The sequence below is a fragment of the Acytostelium subglobosum genome, assembly GCF_000787575.1.
Source record: "Acytostelium subglobosum LB1 DNA, scaffold: scaffold30, whole genome shotgun sequence".
Classification (NCBI taxonomy): Eukaryota; Evosea; class Eumycetozoa; order Acytosteliales; family Acytosteliaceae; genus Acytostelium; species Acytostelium subglobosum.
In genome coordinates, this window is record NW_012236503.1 from 90,776 (window position 1) to 109,591 (window position 18,816).

The 18,816-nt window shown below is 46.6% G+C and overlaps 9 protein-coding genes across 9 annotated transcripts; 4 read left to right on the forward strand and 5 right to left on the reverse strand.

Moving 5' to 3' along the window:
• Positions 1–132: 132 nt before the first annotated feature.
• On the forward strand, positions 133–432 carry SAMD00019534_110180 (hypothetical protein; the record flags this gene model as incomplete). Its single annotated transcript, XM_012893671.1, has 1 exon — positions 133–432. A coding segment is annotated over one exon (300 nt), but the record flags the coding sequence as incomplete, so codon positions are not given.
• Positions 433–816: 384 nt separating this feature from the next.
• On the forward strand, positions 817–3,817 carry SAMD00019534_110190 (hypothetical protein; the record flags this gene model as incomplete). The annotated part of the gene is made up of 4 exons (XM_012893672.1): positions 817–931; positions 1,031–1,239; positions 1,433–1,945; positions 2,021–3,817. Coding segments are annotated over 4 exons (2,634 nt in total), but the record flags the coding sequence as incomplete, so codon positions are not given.
• A 204-nt stretch (positions 3,818–4,021) lies between these two features.
• On the reverse strand, positions 4,022–5,819 carry SAMD00019534_110200 (hypothetical protein; the record flags this gene model as incomplete). Its single annotated transcript, XM_012893673.1, has 3 exons — positions 4,022–4,865; positions 4,962–5,217; positions 5,333–5,819. 3 exons carry the CDS (start codon positions 5,817–5,819, stop codon positions 4,022–4,024), a joined length of 1,587 nt encoding a protein of 528 aa, XP_012749127.1.
• Positions 5,820–7,325: 1,506 nt separating this feature from the next.
• Positions 7,326–10,353, reverse strand: SAMD00019534_110210 (hypothetical protein; the record flags this gene model as incomplete). The annotated part of the gene is made up of 3 exons (XM_012893674.1): positions 7,326–8,153; positions 8,228–10,250; positions 10,316–10,353. 3 exons carry the CDS (start codon positions 10,351–10,353, stop codon positions 7,326–7,328), a joined length of 2,889 nt encoding a protein of 962 aa, XP_012749128.1.
• Positions 10,354–10,873: 520 nt separating this feature from the next.
• Positions 10,874–12,521, forward strand: SAMD00019534_110220 (hypothetical protein; the record flags this gene model as incomplete). The annotated part of the gene is made up of 2 exons (XM_012893675.1): positions 10,874–11,820; positions 11,990–12,521. Coding segments are annotated over 2 exons (1,479 nt in total), but the record flags the coding sequence as incomplete, so codon positions are not given.
• Positions 11,956–13,126, reverse strand: SAMD00019534_110230 (hypothetical protein; the record flags this gene model as incomplete). Its single annotated transcript, XM_012893676.1, has 2 exons — positions 11,956–12,595; positions 12,687–13,126. 2 exons carry the CDS (start codon positions 13,124–13,126, stop codon positions 11,956–11,958), a joined length of 1,080 nt encoding a protein of 359 aa, XP_012749130.1.
• A 34-nt stretch (positions 13,127–13,160) lies between these two features.
• SAMD00019534_110240 (hypothetical protein) lies at positions 13,161–14,267 on the reverse strand (the record flags this gene model as incomplete). Its single annotated transcript, XM_012893677.1, has 1 exon — positions 13,161–14,267. The coding sequence occupies one exon, from the start codon at positions 14,265–14,267 to the stop codon at positions 13,161–13,163; it is 1,107 nt and encodes a 368-aa protein (XP_012749131.1).
• Positions 14,268–14,978: 711 nt separating this feature from the next.
• On the forward strand, positions 14,979–16,281 carry SAMD00019534_110250 (hypothetical protein; the record flags this gene model as incomplete). Its single annotated transcript, XM_012893678.1, has 3 exons — positions 14,979–15,204; positions 15,265–15,833; positions 15,952–16,281. 3 exons carry the CDS (start codon positions 14,979–14,981, stop codon positions 16,279–16,281), a joined length of 1,125 nt encoding a protein of 374 aa, XP_012749132.1.
• Positions 16,282–16,811: 530 nt separating this feature from the next.
• Positions 16,812–18,720, reverse strand: SAMD00019534_110260 (hypothetical protein; the record flags this gene model as incomplete). The annotated part of the gene is made up of 5 exons (XM_012893679.1): positions 16,812–17,761; positions 17,845–17,982; positions 18,049–18,124; positions 18,188–18,450; positions 18,576–18,720. 5 exons carry the CDS (start codon positions 18,718–18,720, stop codon positions 16,812–16,814), a joined length of 1,572 nt encoding a protein of 523 aa, XP_012749133.1.
• Positions 18,721–18,816: the final 96 nt, after the last annotated feature.

Consider the following 18,816-nt stretch of genomic DNA (forward strand, 5'->3'; position numbering starts at 1 on the left):
ATAAAATCAAATATATCATCGATGAATGACGACTTTAGCTATCACTTGATTACTCTCACTCAATCATTCAATCGTCCAATCACCCAATCACTCATTCAGACCCACACTCACCACTAAGACTAGACATCAACAGATATTTTTAGTTGTTATACACATACACACACACAATTCTCTCTCTCTATCTATTATCTGTACCACACACTTACACACACACTACTACATCGACAGTTGTGCAGTGAACCGAACTACCACCCACCAAATACCAACACCAACATCCATCGATCACTCATCCTCCCTCCCCTCCAATTGGATAAAGAAACACGCCACACACTGCCAATCTTTCATTCAACCACCAATAGACAGAACAGAATTGCCCGCCAACAACAAACCAAGCTAAGCCAACACCAAGCCAAGCAAAGCGCACGAGCGCTATAATTACACATTCTCTACTCTCTTGATCATTTGATTGATTGAGTGAGAGTTCATCATCATCGATACAATCAATACATCAAACATATTAGTAGTAGTAATAGTAGTAGTAGTTCTTAGCCACACTCACTAACAACAGCAACAATATTATCCCCGCTGACAGTTGTCGGGTGATTATCGATCGAACAGCTGTACTTCTTGTAAATCATCATCAGCCATTTAAGACACACTATCTCTATCTATCTATCTATCTATCTCTTCAGCAGCCTGTCTTTCAATCAACTCCATTCAATCATTCACGCACTCACTCATTCATTCATTCAACTCCAACATCAATCAAACAATCATTCAATCAAACATTAATAATAGTATAATACTACATAATAATCGAGGATGAATTCATCAAGATTGCCACCTCCAACATTGATATCGACTAGTTCGTTGTCATCGTTGTTGCCACCAACGTCACCACCACCAAAGTTGCCAATGTCGACATCGGCGGCTAATCATTTGCATCTGCATGGCTCAAAGGATTCATCAATGTCAACACCACTCAATATGTCCACTGGCTCACTGTCGTCGACGACGTCGGGCTCGACAGGCCACGAGGAGAAGCTGGAGAAGCTCAAGGACATCACCGTCAAGACCATCGACAACATCATTCTAAAGATCGCAGAGATGAAGCGCGAGAAGCAGTTCCTGCAGTCGTTCCAGGACGTCATGAGGATATCAGAGTCATTGGTGGAGATTGAGAAGATGTTGGATAGCGTCGACTTGGACAGCTCATCCACCTCTTCCTCCTCCTCATCCAGTCCTGGCACAAGCACGCCTCCACTTCCAGCTCAAGGTGGTGCCACACCCGAGCGAATCGACTCTGCCACCGAGCTCATCAAGATCATCCACACGAGGACCAATCAAACCAAGCGCGGATCAAAGAGTATGTAGTATCCACGATCACCTCGCTTGCTCTGGCGTCCATTGTCTCACATTCACTCACTCACTCAATCAATCAACAGTGCAGAGATCAGTTAGTAGCGTGGACTCTTTGCATGCTGTGTTGCAGCTGTGCTTGGATAACATTAAGATCAAGATGCTGTCGCTAAAGGTTCATATACCATTGGAGACATCAATCCAGGCGGCCATCAAGAATGGTGAGATCATAAGGAACATCAGGAATCAATTGAATGCCATCAGAACTATCACGTTGCCAGACTCTGTCTCACTGATCGATGGTGAGAAGCTGTTGCTAAAGGTGGAGGCACGCTATCACTTCTATGACAATGTTCACGATCAACAAAAGGAACAACAACAACAGCAGTCTTCGTCTTCGTCGTCGTCACATCATCATCATCAGACGACTCATACACTGCCGCCATCACCATCCAAAGAGAAGGATCTGTCATCATCAGCCACATCATCAATCTCAACCAACGAGGAAGAGTACGTCACTGGCACATGCTACATCACCAACTTCCAACTCATATTCAATGGACTACATCAAGGCGCACACTTTAGAGTAAGTCACCTGGGCCCAGAGGTGGGTGTGGAATGATTCCAGGCCACTCACTGACCCGATCAATCAATCAAACAGAAATCATTTAGTATTCACTCAGTTGGCAAGATTGTAAAGACTGGAAAGAAGAAGTCAGCTGGCGAGTTCACTTATAGACTGAACTTCTTGTGCAAGGACTGCCACACATTCTCATTCTCCTTTGACAGGAACAACAATAACTTGAAGAACGTTAGACATTGTGTCAATAATATATTGAGCGAGCCATTGTTCTGCTTCACGCACAAGAACGAGTCGACGCTGCGACCCGACCAGCACAACCTCGGCTGGAATATCTACGATGTGCGCTCCGAGTACGCGCGCATGGGCGTGCCCTCACCCGACTGGAAGATAAGCCAGTTCAACAACGGCTACTTCCTGTGCGACACGTACCCCTCGCTACTGGTCGTGCCCGCCAGCGTCCCCGACGAGCAGCTCAAGGCCGCCGCGCAGTTCCGATCTAAGGGAAGGATACCCGCGCTCTCATACTGCCACTGGAGCAACAGGACGTCCATCACGCGATGCAGCCAGCCCCTAGTGGGCATCGGTAGCAACCGCAGCCGCGATGACGAGCAGCTGCTGAACGCCATCCGTCTTACGGCGTCCACGTACGGCGGTACGCCAAACGACAAGACGCTGTACATTATCGATGCGCGACCCTACGCCAACGCCGTGGGCAACCGTGCCAAGGGCGCCGGCTGGGAGATCATGACCAACTATGCCAACTGCGAGATTGAGTTCATGGGCATTGCCAACATCCATGCGATGCGCCACTCACTGCTTAAGCTGCGCGAGGGTGTCGAGTCCAGTGTCAACAAGGAGGACACATGGTACGCCACGCTCGAGTCGTCCGGCTGGTTCAACCACCTCAAGCTGATACTGGCTGGCGCGGTGCGCGTAGCCAAGCTCATCCACATCAACCATTCCAATGTGCTGGTGCATTGCTCGGACGGCTGGGACCGCACGAGCCAACTGGTGTCGCTTGCCGAGATCCTGCTCGACCCATACTTCCGCACGATTCGCGGCTTCCAAATGCTGATCGAGAAGGAGTGGCTATCCTTTGGTCACAAGTTTGCCCAGCGCTGTGGTCAGGTCCAGGGCAAGGATGAGGACGAGCGTTCGCCCGTCTTTATCCAGTTCCTCGAGGCCGTCTACCAGATCATCAATCAGTTCCCCAACAAGTTTGAGTTCAACGCACACTTCCTGCGCACGATTTACACGCACGCCTACAGTGGCCGCTACGGCAACTTCCTCTACAACTGCGAGAAGGAGCGCATCCAGCACTACCCCTACGCCAAGACCCTGAGTCTCTGGTTCGAGATCGACCAACACATCAGCAGCTACATGAACCCGCTCTATCAGGCCGGCTCCATCGGCAGCGGCAGCAGCAGCGTCGACGAGAAGGACGTACTCTTCCCCGATTGTTCAATCAAGAAGATGAAGCTTTGGCGCCAGATCTACTTCCCACTGGCCGACACCGATATCTATGAGGTCGAGGAGCGATTCATACGCCAGGCATTCGAGAAGCAGTTGGAGGAGCGCGCTCAAGAGTTCGCCACCAAGTATCCCTTGTTGCCAATCCGTCTGCACACTGCGTCCGTTTCCAATCCACGTCGTCCAACTCTTACACTGTCTCAGCAGCAACTTAACTATCCAGTAGTGGCATCAGTTGTGTCTGGCACCACTTCAGCTGCAGCGGCAGCTGTCGACGAACAACCCATCACTGGTGAGAACCATGGCAAGTCAGCGAGTGGCGAGGACAAGGACAAGAAGAAGTTCTACACACTTGGACGCAACATCTTTAAGAGGAAGGATGGTAATGGTACCATCTCGCCAAAGAAATAAATAATCAATATGTTGTAACCAGTAAGTTACCGGTAAGGGTAGGGTAAGGGTAGGGTAGGGTAAAAGGACGAGCCAACGATGAAGTTGCACACATGCGAGTGCGTGATGGTTGGTTGGACAATCATGGGTTTAGCTTTATTGGCCTTTGGTTTTTGGTTTGGCGTGTCGTGGCGTGGCGTGCGATGGCTCTGGCGTTGGCTAGTTGGCTGGGACAACCTCGACAACATCTGTGGTGGCGACGGGAGCAGAGTCGTTGGCAGCGAGTGTGACCAGGTTGGCAACGGAATCCTTGTCGGTGAAGGAACCCTCACGAGAGTGGTTGGTGGAGGCGTTGGTGACGGACGAGTTGGAGGACACCTCGTCGCTCAGGCTCATCGAACTAAAGTCGGTGTGAAGCCCATTGGACAAGGCCGTCTGCTTGGTCGCCGGCTCCTGCTGCTTGATGCGGTTGTCGCGCTCCAACCAGTACTCGCCGTTGAACTTCCACAAATAGCCAAACTTGGCGTCGTCCACCTTCTTGAAGTAGGACGGCGTCCACACCTTGCCCAGACGGACGCGCTCGCGTCTCTTCTCGCGCTCGCGCTCCTCGATGGCGCGCTTTTCCTTGCTGGACTTCTTGTTGTCGAGGTGCTGGAGGGCGCGTCGATCGCCACGGATTCGCGAGTCGGTCACGGGCAGGATCTTCTCGTACTCGGGCGTCAGGTCGTTGAGCGACTGGACAAACGCGCCCATCTTCCACTTGTTGTCCTTCTCCATGGGGTCGGCCTCGGCGCGCCAGATGGGGTACTCCTCGACCTTGGTCACGCCGTCGTCTGCCAACTTGGCCACGTCGATGAACTCGCTCCATATGCCTGTGATGATGTAGCGCTTCTTGCCATTCTGGTCCAGTACCTCACCAGACACCTTCTTGGTGACACTATCAAACCAACCAGCCTTCTGGAAATTCAACACTGCCTTCTCTCCAGTTGTATTATTAACAATAGTCATCTGACCATGATGTTCTACCCATATCTTTCCGAATATAATGTTGTGGCAGCATGATCTAAGATGTATTATTGGACATAGTTAGTCTTAGATCTTAGATCTTAGATATATCTTATATCTGATCATCAAGATATGTATGTGAGTGGATACATACGATGGTACTTTCCATGAGAAATGATCATTGTATTGATGAAGATGAAGATGGTTGTTACCCAAGCTGAATATGTCTACTGAGTTGCCCCAGAACTTTGTGGTGATGTGTGACTCTTGTTGGAGAGTGAATCTGTCACTGGAGGTCTCAGCAATGCCAATAGGTGGATGATGGCTGACTTGCTCGCACACCGTTCTATATTTGCCATCCTTTGGTACGTACTCATACGTCTCACCAAGCACAGGATTGAATGGTTTGGCTATAATGATGGTCCAAAGAATTTATGTAAGTCAGCTGACTTTTGATTGATCACGTGACCACTGATCACGTGACACATTGATGATCACGTGACACACTTTAAAATGACTACTTACCAGTTCTAACGTATGAGCTAAAGAGTGCAATATTGAAGGCAGCGACGTGGACCATGCGGTCCAATGAGTTCTCGAGTTCACAGGCCTTCTCGATGAGGTTGATGAATCTGAGGGGCTCGCATTGGGATTGCAACACCGTCAGTGGCTCGAAAAAGTATACTGGAAGCGACACTAACGACATGGTATCCTTGCCGATCAATCCCTTCATCTTGCTCAACACGCTGGACGTGTCACCCTGCTCTTGCTCGTCCTCCTTGTCGAAATCCTCGTTGTCCAGGTTCACGTCCTCGTCGGGTGATGTGGTGGCGTCTATCTGAGTGTTTTCATTCTTTGTTGGTACAGTGTTGTTGGTAGTTGGTGTAGTTGGTGTAGTAGTGGTTGGTGCAGTAGTAGCAGTAGTAGCCATGGTAGTGGATGTGGCTATGGTTGGTTGATTGGCAACAGTGTCCTCTTTTTTGGTGTTGAATATATCCTTAATGAAAGACATCTTTAAGTTTAAGATTTATCATTAGTAAGTACTCTTAATCTTGGATTGATTATAGTTTATATTGTGTTGTTATTGATTGATTGAAGTGATTGAAGTGATGTTTTTGAATGAAGTGGAGAATTGCCAACTGTTGGGAATTTAAATGTTGGATTGTGATTGAATGTTCAACATAAATACAATGCATGAATGAATGAATGTAAGAGTGTGTGTGTGTGTTTGAATATGATTGATTGGAGTGTGAAAGATAGATAGATCAACAAAGAACAGTGTGTGTCGTGTGTGTTTGATTGTTCACACTTATTGATTGATTGGTGTGAACATGTGTGTGTGTGTGACCACGCAGACATCAATCAATTAACTACAATTGCACACACTAACAGAAATAATAATTATTATATATATATATATATATATTACAACAAAAGATAATAAATATTTATATAAAAATAAATAAATAAAGAAGTAGAACTATACTTACTTTTATAAGATTGGTCTTCGAAAGGGTAATATCACTTAATGAACAAAAATAGAATTACTATATGTTGTGATGATGTATGATTGGTATGTAGGTTGTACAAAGTAGAATGAAGTTTCCTTGATGGACGCGAGTTGAATGAAAGATGGTGACTGGTCTGGATTGTTGGATTGTTGGTTGGATGGATGGATGATGGAGGGCCGGAGTCGAAAGGTGGTTGTGAACTCGTGGCACTTGATCTATTTCTCTCTCTATGTCTGTGTTATTAATAAGTTAGTTAGTTATCTGTTGTGTTGGTTTGTTGTTGGTAGGTAGCGATTGTGATTTGTTTTGGTGTGTTGTATTGTGAACTTTTGTTGGGCTCTCTTGAATGGCTGATTGTCACGATCAATGTGGCTTGGCGGGGAGTTGACACTATCTCATACACACACAATTCATGTCCGGACAGGACCCAGAAGAACGTTCATGCTCACTCACTCATTCACACACATATCCAAACACCCGGTGTAAAGATATTTAAACTAATTTTATATTTATAACGAGTACTTTTGATCACACTTTTGACTACTTAGAACCTCAGTGTGAATGATCACTGTTAGGGTTGTGTTGTTCAAAAAAAAAACAAAAAGTGCACTAATCAGATTTCTTTTTATCGCCCCATCATGCCCAAAAAAGGATCCTGAAATCTCAGGCTGCACTTGATGAGCCCACAACCAGTCTTGTGGTCTTCGTTTGTTTGTTCAATGAACACAACTCTCGCACCTGACTCCACAGGTGATGCGATGAGTTTGGTTACCAGTGTGTGTGTGTGTGTGTCTGGAAGGATGGATGGGCGAATGGGATGGGACCATCAGCATAGCTATCCATCGATCGATCAAGGCCCACATACGGGTTAAGCCTTGCCACAACTCAACCATCCTTCCAACCCTGATGGCAACATCCAACATCCACAATCTACCGAATGTAATCGAGTCACGTGACCTGGCTTGTGTGTTTGAATATTGTAGTTATATATTTAGACTGAGGCCAAGTTATCGCTGTCCTTTCATCTTCTTTGACTTCTTCTTCTTGAAGCTGCCATCGTCCTCCTCGTCAAAGGCTACCTCATCGTTGAGCTCTTGTTCCTTTAGCTGTTGTTGTAGTTTCTCCTCCTTCAGTCTCTTCTTCTCTTGTTTGGCGGCCTCTGCACGCAGCAGATCCTCGACCATTCGCATGTCCTTGGCGGATCTCAATCCCAACTCCTTCATAACCAGCTTCTTTCTCTTTTCTTGTTCTGATTCGGCTGTTGTTGTAGCAGTCGTCGTGGTCGTTGACTTTGTCTTCTTTGATGATCCTGTTGCACTGTTGTTGATGGGCAGTGTACTTGATGGTGCATTGGACTCGCCATTCAACATGAGGTCGTTCTCGTCTTGATCCTGTGCATCATCTTCATCCTCTCCATCCTCATCTTCGTCCTCGTCCTGGTCTTCATCCTCGTCTTCTTGGTCGTCGTCGTCCTCATCCTCGTCCTGTTCCTCCTCATTCTCTTCGGCAGCATTGTCGTCTTCGTCATTGTTCTCCATGTCCTCTTCGTCGATATCCATATTATCATCATCAAGACCCAGCTCAGACTTGAGTTTCGCCTTCTCCTCTTTGGACAATGGAACCATCTTGACAGTGATCGATCTGGCTTCAGTGACCTCGCTGATGATCTTTCCAGCGCGCACCGTCATCTTCTTCATCAACAACTGGCCCACCTCCTTATCAAACATATCCGAAGGGAACACCAAGGACACCTGCACCCTGAGGCCATGTTTCAAGAACTCGCTCAGTCTCTTCCTCTTCATCTTGAGGTCTGCAGGTTGGATCGTTGGGGATATCTAAATGTGGAAAGGGACATGGTTAGTTGTTATAAGGGGACGAGGGAGTGAGCTGTTGACGGGAGTCCACATACATATATGATCTTCTCCTTGCTCTTCTCCTTGCTCTTGATCTTGACCTTGTCCTCAAAGGTTCGGATGTACTTGGACAGATCCAGGATCTTGACGATGCCTTGTTGGTTGTCCTTGGGCGCGCTGACCAGGAGGAGGTCCAGACTTTGGTTCTGGGCCAAGCGCAGTGCGTTCATACCAGACATGTTGGTCTCGATCAACTTGTTCTCCGCGCCAATCACCTTGAGATTGTTCATGTGTGTCAGGTCGTTGTTGTACCTCAGCGTCTTCATGTTGAGCTGGCGACACGCCCGCACCACACGGATCTTGAGCTCTCTCTCGGGATTGCGATACTTTCCAAACACCTTGAGCTTGGGGCCCGTGTCCTTGGCCGCCTCGGCCGCCGCCTCCTCAGCCTGCGCCTCCTCCTCGGCCATTTCCAACTCTGCCTCATAGGTGGTCAGGTCCAGCTCCAAGTCCTCATCCAAGTCCTCCTTGTCCAGATCCAGATGATCGTCGATGTGTGCCAGGTCGGGGTCGAGTTCCAGGTCCTCGTCCAGACCACCAACGGTCTTTCGCTTGACGGCTACCTCTGGCTCGTCGTCCTCGCCCTCGCGTCTCTTCTCCTTCATGATGGCCTTGTATCCACCGCTCTCCCTCTTAGGACGCTTGGCTCTCATCCTCTCCTTCTTGCTGCCACGCTCCTTCCACTCGTCGTCGCCGGCATCTTCCTCGACCTCCTCGCGCTCCTCCTCCTCCTTCTTCTTGGCGGCCTTCTTGGCGGCGTTGCTGCTCGTCTGGCGTCTCATATACTCCTTCCTGAGCTCCTCGACATCCTTTGTCGGAATCTTGTCGCCCGACGCGTCCTCGACGTCGGGGTCGATCACCGCATCATCATCCTCGGCCTCGTCCGGATCATCAATGATCACCTCGTCCTGGCCCCTATTCTTCGTCTGATATTTGTTTCCAGTCTGCTGCTGATGGTGGTGCTGGTGCTGGGGTTGTCTTCCTTGATGCTGGTGTTGTTGTTGTTGCTTGCCAGGTTGATATTGATTGTTGTTGAATGATATGTTGCCGCCGCCACCTTGGTTCCTCTGTGTATGTGTTTGAATGATATTCTGTATCTTTGGACCAGTGTTGATGTTGTTGTTGTTGTTGTAGTTGTTGCCGCCGTTGTTATTGTTGTTGTTCTTTAGAGTGTCGTGCAACATATTCTGGCTGTTGACAAAGTTATTGGCTTCAACATTCAACCTCCTCAAATGCTTGAGGAATGTCTGTTCAGGCTGTTTGCCAATGGGTATGCTTGAATGTGTCTGTGCCATATGTGTCGTCTGTGTAGTCTGTGTTGTAGTCTGCTGCGGGCCAGCAGTGCCAGTACCAGTACCACTGCCAGGGACGGGTGGCGTCTTGTTCTGCAGTGGCGATGGGAACTGCTTGGGATTGAAAGGGAATGTGGACTTGTTGTTGTTTGTGTTTATAAAGTTGATGTTCTTGAATAGGTTGCCCGCCTGTGACTGGCCATGTGGCGGGGGTGGCGGCCTGAAGAACGGGCTATTAGTTGGCGATGTATTGACGCCCTGGGGAGGTGAGCCTGGTCCTGTGCCTGAGCCTGGTCCTGGTTTGTTCATGTTACTAATGACACCTGCGAAGCTAGATGACGATGATGGTGGTGGAGATGATGGTGATGGTGATGTTGTTGATGGTCCATTGTTGTTGCCTCTGTTGATAAAGATGTTGCTGTTGTTGTTGTTGTTGTTTGATGTTGAGATCTTTGAGAATGGAGTTGCTTTGGGATCTTGTAAGAATGATATTCTTGGCTTGGGTGGGACATTGCTGGCACCTCCAACTCCTCCACCAACACCAACTCCAGCTCCACTAGTAGCAGCAGGATTTGGATTGTTTCCAAACAATGGAGGCTTTGGTATTGTCTGCTGAAGTTGTTGCTTTATATTATTATTATTGTTATTGAAGATCTTTGGAGCATTATTGTTTAAGAACTGTGGCCTGTTATTATTGTTGTTGTTATTGTTGTTGTTGTTGCCGCCACTATTATTATTGTTGTTGTTGTTGTTGTTTGATGTTGTATATGATGCTGCTGATGTTGATGTTACATTATGTTGGCTATTATGACTATGAGGAGTGATCGCATAGCCATTGTTCAAATGCAATGATGCACTTGATGATAGATGTGCATATCTTGTTATATGATTATTACTACTTCTGCAACAATGTAACATTGTTTTATCTGTTAGTATCTAATATATATATATCATGTAGTATTATATTTATATATATATGTGTATGTATAACAATGTCAATGATTGTTGTTGTCTTGTTCATCATCACGTGGATCAAAGGAAGCTGACTCGCTTTCGTTCGTTTTACAAAGTGAAATTGTTTGTTTGTCGGGCTTGTTTTGAAGGTTTTGATACAGAATTAAAGTTTTTCGACTTTCAACCATTCTTCAATCAACTTCACATTTTCATTCATTCATTCATTTACTCATTCACTCAATCATTGTATATATATATAAACAAACAAATAGATAATAGATAAGATAGATAAGATAGATAATGTATAATGGTATTGGATTGAGAACACCTCGTGGATCAGGTACAAATGGATATGTACAGAGGAATTTATCATTCAAGAATGTTAAGCCAAAGATAAATGATTCATTCAAACCAATGAATGATGATGATCTAATGCAAAAGCCAATAAGGAGAGCTAATGTCGATATTATACAACATAATGAGAAGCGTCAGATACAATTGGCTGTGGAGGAATGGGCCGTCTCCAATGAGTTGTACGACAAGGGCTACACAGAGGACGAGATCGAGCATCTAAAATCAAAGAAGAAGAAGGAGATTGAGGAGCAGCGTGCTGCCAATCAATTGGCCGACCCATATCAGCAACAACAACAGCTATCAGTGGAGGACATGCGCAGTCGTTTCGATCTCAAGGAGACCCATCAAGCACAGCATGTCAAGGATGCAGAGAACACACGTTTCCAGAATGCATTGCGTCTGCCCGCTGGATACGTGCCGGGCGGATCGATGAACCCAAAGGTGCAGGCTGCCGTCGAACAGGGCAAGCGCGAGCGTAGGGAAGCCTGGGAGCGCAAGCAGAAGGAGCGTGACATGGAGATGCAGAGGGAGAAAGAGATCAAGAAGTTTCATCAAGAGTACAACAAGAAGAAAAGACGTGGTAGTGACAAGAGGAGGCATCACTCAGACTCCTCATCCTCGAGTGATAGCGACAGCAGTGACAGCAGCGACAGCAGTGATAGTGACAGCAGCAGTGAGGACGATCGCAAGTCAAAGAATAAGAACAAGCATAAGGATAAGAAGAGGAGAGCGTCGAAGGAGGCACCCGAGCCGTCAATCAAAAAGGAGGTGGTGAGGGATAGCAAGCCAGCACCTCCTACTCCTCCACAGGCATCAGACTCTCGACCAACTTCAATGGACGAAGCATCACCGCCAAGATCGCGTGCTGCTCACAGAGATGAGGATGACGATGCATCAACGCCAAGGTCACGTGTCGCCAACAGAGATGACGATGAATCACCTCCAAGGTCGCGTGCCACCAACAGAGATGATGACGACACACCACCAAGAGGTGGAAGAAGAAGTAGTAGATCACCATCACCACCGCCTAAACAACAACCACAAGTAAAAGGTGGAGAATACCAGCACGAGCAAGGACACAGACATGAGCAAGGACAATGGAGACAACAACAACAACTCAAAAGTTACAAAGATGTCAAGATCACCATCAAGATCAAGATCAAGATCAAGATCACCTCCACGACGAAATGATAGAGACAGGCGGTCATACTCAAGATCACCTCCAAGAAGATATAGACGCGATAGTCACAGTCGATCACCACCACGCAATCGCTCACCACCACGAAACCGATCGCCGCCACGCAATCGCTCACCGCCGCGCAACAGATCACCACCACGCAATCGCTCTCCACCAAGAGGCCGGTCGCCTCCACCTCGCAACAGATCCCCGCCACGCAACAGATCACCTCCACGCAATCGCTCTCCACCAAGAGGACGGTCGCCACCGCCTCGCAACAGATCCCCGCCAAGGGGTCGTTCGCCTCCTCCTCGCAACAGATCACCTCCACGCAACCGCTCTCCACCAAGAGGCCGGTCGCCACCCAGGGGTCGATCGCCACCACCTGGCAACAGAGCATTGCCAAGAGGACGCACACCATCGCCTCCGCCTCGCAACAGATCACCTCCCCCTCGCAGCCCGAGCCGGTCGCCTCCACGCAACCGCTCACCTCAGCCCCGTTCCAGACGTCCAGTGTCCTCTTCGCGCTCTCCCTCTCGCTCTCGTTCCAGGACGCCACCAGGATACAGAAGATAATAAAGGTATATCTTTATTCAATCAATCAATCAATCAATCGATCAATACACCTCTTCCTCTTCTTGGAAGGGATGATTCAGCATTCGCATCGAGTTCTCGTACTTTCTTGAGAGAAGGACATTGTAGATTGAGACGACGTGGCCCTTCTTTCCGAGGCGACCACAACGTCCAGCCATGTGAAGGTATGATGCTGGTGTCAGGGTGATGTTGAGGATGAAGACATGGTCCACGTCACTGATGTCCACGCCTCTGATTGAATTCTCTTTGCCTATATACATCACTGACTCTTTGTCCATCTCGCTGATCTTGTCTATTACTGGCACGCCTTCGTCGCCGTCCACGCCAGCTGCATGATCACCCTTGTTGTTCCTTTGATTGGGATGCTGTTGTGGCTTGCTTTGTAGCTTGTCTCGTCGCTCACGTTGCACGCTCTTCACTTTCTTGTTGGCATACTGTTGGGTCTCGCGGCGCATTGCGTCGGCCATGAGCTCGTCGTCGATGGCGCCAATGTTAAACTCGTTAAAGTCCATGAAGTCTGTCATCGCCTTGGCGTTGATGCCTCGCTCGCGCAGCTCATCAATCACCTTTGCAATTGCTGCCATCGTTGGGCATCACAGCAATTGCACGACGCGGTTGCAACGTGCGCCACTTGCTCACAATGGCATTCATCATGCCTTGTTCAGACTGCACGGGCACGAATGAGTGAGTGAGATGTGCTGGCACGCGCGGATCATTCATCTTGCGACTGATGATCGTGATGTACTCGCGGTCCTCATTGACCCAGTCGTTGCCATCGATGTACAGCCTGTTCCGCAGTGTCAGTGTGGCCGACGAGAAGATTGATTGGAAAGGGCGACGCTTGTGCTTATACTGGCTGGCCGGCTTTGACTTGTTTTGGATCAGGTCCAGCACGTGTTTGTCGGTCAGCACGCCAGCCTCGCCATCGCCACCCACGGGTGTCTGCACATCCTGCTTCTTGCCCGCAGCCGTTAACTCGATTCCTTGTTGCGAGAGCTCATAGATGAGCGATACACCAATGGGACGATGCGCCTTGCGATTGAGCTTCTCCTTGTATGTTGCATTTCGTGACAATGCCTGTAGTAGCGCGTCGGCCTCGTCGTAGACGAGCATGCGCAGCGCGTCAATCGCCAGACGTTGCTCCATGATCATTTCATAGATGAGGTTAGGCGTGCCAACAATGATGTCTGGCTGTATCTCGCTCATTTGCTGCTCCAGCAGCATCTTTGACGGGCCAGACACGGCGATGACCACGCTGGGCTTGTGTGTGACGTGTGCGGACAGTCGTCGGAACCATTCTCCAAACTGCCAGACCAACTCGCGGTTGGGTGTGACGACGAGGTATCGCGGGTAACTCGTGCGTTCGGAGCCCGCCATTTGTTTGGGACGGGCCACCAGACGACCCTTTGTGATGTAGTCATTGACTATTCCACACATCAACATGAAGCTCTTTCCTGTGCCAGTGTCATCCACTATAAACATATCCTTGCCAGCGATAAGATGTGGCAGTGTCTTACTCTGTATCTCTGTCGGTTGATCAATACCCATTGATTTGAGTGCTCTTTCAATCTCTGGATGTAATACTCCAAATGATGATGTTGATGACGATGATGATGTAGAAGTTGTAGTTGTTGATGTTGTAGTTGATGTTGATGTGTAGGTCATTCGGCTGTTGTTGTCCCAATGTGTCCATAATCTTGGTATATTGATTGAGTTGTTGTTGTTGATTATCCATGATTGAGATGATGTTGGACGTGATGACAATGTGTCATTCATAACACATTTGTCAATGTTGTTGCTGTTGTTTGTTCTTGAGATAATTGATGATGAAGGCAATGACAATGAAGTAGTACCTCGTCCAACTCTACTACATTGACTTCGAAGTAGATGTAACATTTCTCTATATCTCTCTTTATCTCTTCATTCAATGAAACCCTGGAAAACGAATGAAAGTTGTCTCGTTCGTCTTTGTTTTGTTGAAACACAATTTAAACGATTTACAACATCCCAATCAATAAAACAATCTCAATCAATTATACTATCACTATGACTATTACCATTACTTAACAGGTAAGTTGTAATAGTAACTAACAACAATCAATTGATGTCAGTATTGAAGTGGAGGGGTTGGATGAGAGCAGTCAGTCTAACATGGGCATGACCAAGAATTCAAACACAACTTGGCACACACAAGGTTGCATTGACCACATCTTCACTTTGATCTAAAATCTTTGAAAATTCCTTCAGTTGAGAAGGTGTCTATTATTAGTTGTTGGAATCATGGAGATAAATGAATGGAATGAATGAATGGATGGATGATTATACATCATTATTCAATCATTAATAACTTATACATATACTACTACTAAATACAATATGGGAAATACACCTGCCAAGACATCAAATAATACACCTCGTTTAACACCTGAACAACAACAACAATATGATTGGGATGTACAGAGATATAATGCCAAAAGGTTATGGGTATCAACTCTGCCAAGGAACTATGCCGTAGACCAATGCAAGACCAATGATCCAACTGAAGTCTTCTCTCCAAAGAGACCAAACACACATACATTCTCCAATGTCCAAGTCCCATCCAGTATGTATTCATTCAATGAATGACCTCAATCACAGACTAACTAATTGATGTCAATCATAGTGTTCTCAAAGGGATTCACTAAACAAGAGGATATGACAGAGTATTATGATAATCTGGAGTTGATACAGAATAAGGTCAAGATAGTGGCGGCTCAGTTACTTAATTCAAAGTATTGTGTTGTATACTCTGGAGCAGGGATATCAACAAGTGCCGATTTACCAGACTTTAGAGGACCAGAGGGATGCTGGACCAAGCAAGATAAAGGTATCCGTGATGATGGAAAGAAGACTCCATCACTAACAGAGATTGTACCAACCTTTGCTCATATGGCCATCGCCAAGTTATGTGAGTTGGACATGATCAAGTGCGTGATCACGACCAATATGGACAATCTACATCTTAGATCGGGTGTTCCACATAGTAAGATAGTGGAGATGCATGGTAATTCATTCAAGGAGAGATGTACAGTGTGCCAGAGATTCGAATACAAGACCACTGAAGTGTATAATACCCAAATGACAAAGTGTTCAGCTGTTGGATGTACTGGACTTATGGTGGACTCTATCATTGACTTTGCCATGCCCATCAACGACGAAGATTGGCAACAATCCAAAGAGCATTCCGAACGTGTAAGTAATTTCCAAGTCGATCACGTGATCGACACAAGTCACGTGATCACCTGGCACGTGATCGACTGTCACGTGATCATATATATTGACCAAACTCAACTCAATCAAACCATCACAGAGCGACTTGTCCATCGTATTGGGAACATCAATGAGAGTACTGCCGAGCTGTTTGTTGCCAGAGTTGGGTCCACTAAAGAATGGTGGCAATTTGGTCATTTGTAACTTACAGATCACACCTTATGATGACAATGCAACTAGATTGTTCTGTACGACTGACGAGTTCATGTACTTCTTGATGAAGGAGTTGAACATCGAAGTGCCAATGGCCACTCCCAAGGGTGAGCCCATCAGACAACGCGATTATCCCGTCCAACCCAAGCCGTACTGGAAGACCAGTGATCAACTCGACCCTGCAAGCTATGATATCCCATTCCGATTCCTCTTCTAAGTACAGTGTACATTGTACAGTTACAATACAATACATCATATTTATAATCTTTATTTCGAATGAACTGCCAGCCATACGGTCGGTGACTCGGTGTGAACTACTCTGTGGCGACGACCTTTTGCGATCATGAGGTTGTCGCCGACTGATAGATGGACTGCATGTGCGGGGTCCTCATCGTCGTCCAATGCTAATATCGCACTGCCGCTTACAACCATCACCCATTCATCCCAATCTTGATCGTACCAGAAGCCAGGCGGGCTGCATTGTCCATAAGACACTATACGTTCTACTCTTGCTCCTGTTGGGAAGTTGAACATCGGCTCAAAGTGTTCGACACTCTTGTCCTCTGGCAAGTCTGCCGCTATATTATTCTTTGTCGACGTCATCTCCTTATCTAATTCTATCTCTCTTGAATTATTTCAATGTCACATGACAAACTGATCACCTGACTTGTGATCACGTGATCAATGTCAGTCACGTGATTGTTTGGAATTAATTTCACTCCATTGTCCATGGACCAGATTTCCTTCCTAGTGCAATATGGCATCGTTTATTGATGATTCATGGTTGTGTCTCGAGTCGAGTAACTCTTCGTCATCAAGGTTGGGCTCATTCTCATTCTCCTCTTTGGTAGCAGGTTCGTCCACAAGTTGCTCGGCTGGATTATCCATGCCAGCCGTAGAGTATGGCGAATCCAATGACTTGCTAAGAGGCTCTTGCATATCCATATACTTGAGAATGATCAATAACACAAAGGAGAGCACTGCGCAGAGTACTAGGAACCACAAAGGAAGAGTATAACTGTTGGTTCGACGCTTGATCAATCCAAGCAGGGGTGGGAACAGGAAGATGTTCAGGTTGTAGCTGGTACAGATGATACCGTAGGCTGTGCCCACGATTGAGATGTCCACTAACAGTGGCACACACGACATAAGAGTGGTGTTGAGCAGGGCGAAGCCCAGTCCAATGATGATGATCCATGGCAATGGGAACACATCGGTGACATTAAGTAGCGTGATTCCAATGCCCAGCAGAGTGCAGGCAAACATCATCACCTGGATCTTCCTGCCGCGCACGCGCTGGATGAAGTAGCCCGTGAGCATCGGAACGAATCCATTGATGATGGCCTCGGCGGACATGATTCGGGCGGCCGTAGTCTCGTCAAAGCCAAATTTGAACTCGAGCAGGTCCGTTCCAATGATGGCCAAACCAAACATGCAGTAGTATGATATGAAACAGATGACACTTAGCAACCAGAATCTCTTGTTTAACTTTGTTGCCATGTCCTTGACCTCCATCAACTTTGTCAAGAACTCGCCCACCTTTGATGTTGGCTCTGGTGTATGTCCAGTCATCTCTTCAGCACTGATCACTGATATTGCCGGTGATCCCTCATCCACATCCTTCTCCTCAGTATTCATAGAGTTGACACTATTAATCTTTGTCAATGCTACCATACTAGATGTCCTATCTATTTGATCTGTGTTTGATTGTGTCAGTGCGTGGGTGTGGGGTTGGGGCTGGAACTATTCCAGCCTCAATCAATCAAATGTTTATACATACCTGTCCATCTTAACTTCTCTCTATACTTTACTAATAATAAGTTCAAACCGAACTCAACAATGAATACAATGGCCACGAACCAGATGGCTATCTTGAATCCAAAGCTGGACTCGATCACTGGCAATAACAACAATGCAGCTAAATGTTGTAGACGTGAGATGTATGAGTGATCAGTGATCCAAGTTCTCAATAACATAAACATACTTAAATTGCCCCAATAGAACCAACATGCTAAGAATCCAACACATATTGGCACCTCGCTAGGTGCGTAGAATAATGGCTAATGTTTGATTGAGTGAGTATGATTGATTGATTGACAAGTGATGTTGTTTGGTACACTTACAATCATTGTAGAGGCACATGCCAATAGGGTCTCGCCACCCATTCCAAGAAGGAAACGTCCTGCCAATATACCGCCATAGTTTGGCAATACCAGTGCAGTGAGCACTGATGACAACATGGAAACTCCACAAAATATAACGCTTACGAATCCTGTACCCATAATATCAATGAGTACTCCTCCAAGTATAATCATAAACAGATTAGGTAGTGAATATATCGAGAACAGATATCCATACTGAACATCGCTAATATGTAATATATCGTCTGTGATTGGTGTGTGTGTGTGTGAGTGTGAGTGTGAGTGTGTGTGGTTGAGTTTGAATGATTGATTGATTGGTCATCATTCCAGTTTTCTTTGATTGATTGATTGATTGGATGATTGAACATACAATATGACCTGGAGAGTGCAACAGGTGTTGAGTAGGCAAGTTGTAAACCATAGCCTAGATTGGCAATCAAGAACATCACCAAACATTTCTTTAGTGTGTTCTTTGATATCTTTGGTAAAGATGGCATCTTGATCAATGTACCCATATTTGGTATCTATATATTCTATATATTCTATTATTATTATATTATTATCTATTTATCTATATATTATTATTGCTACTATGTCTACAAGGTCATGAT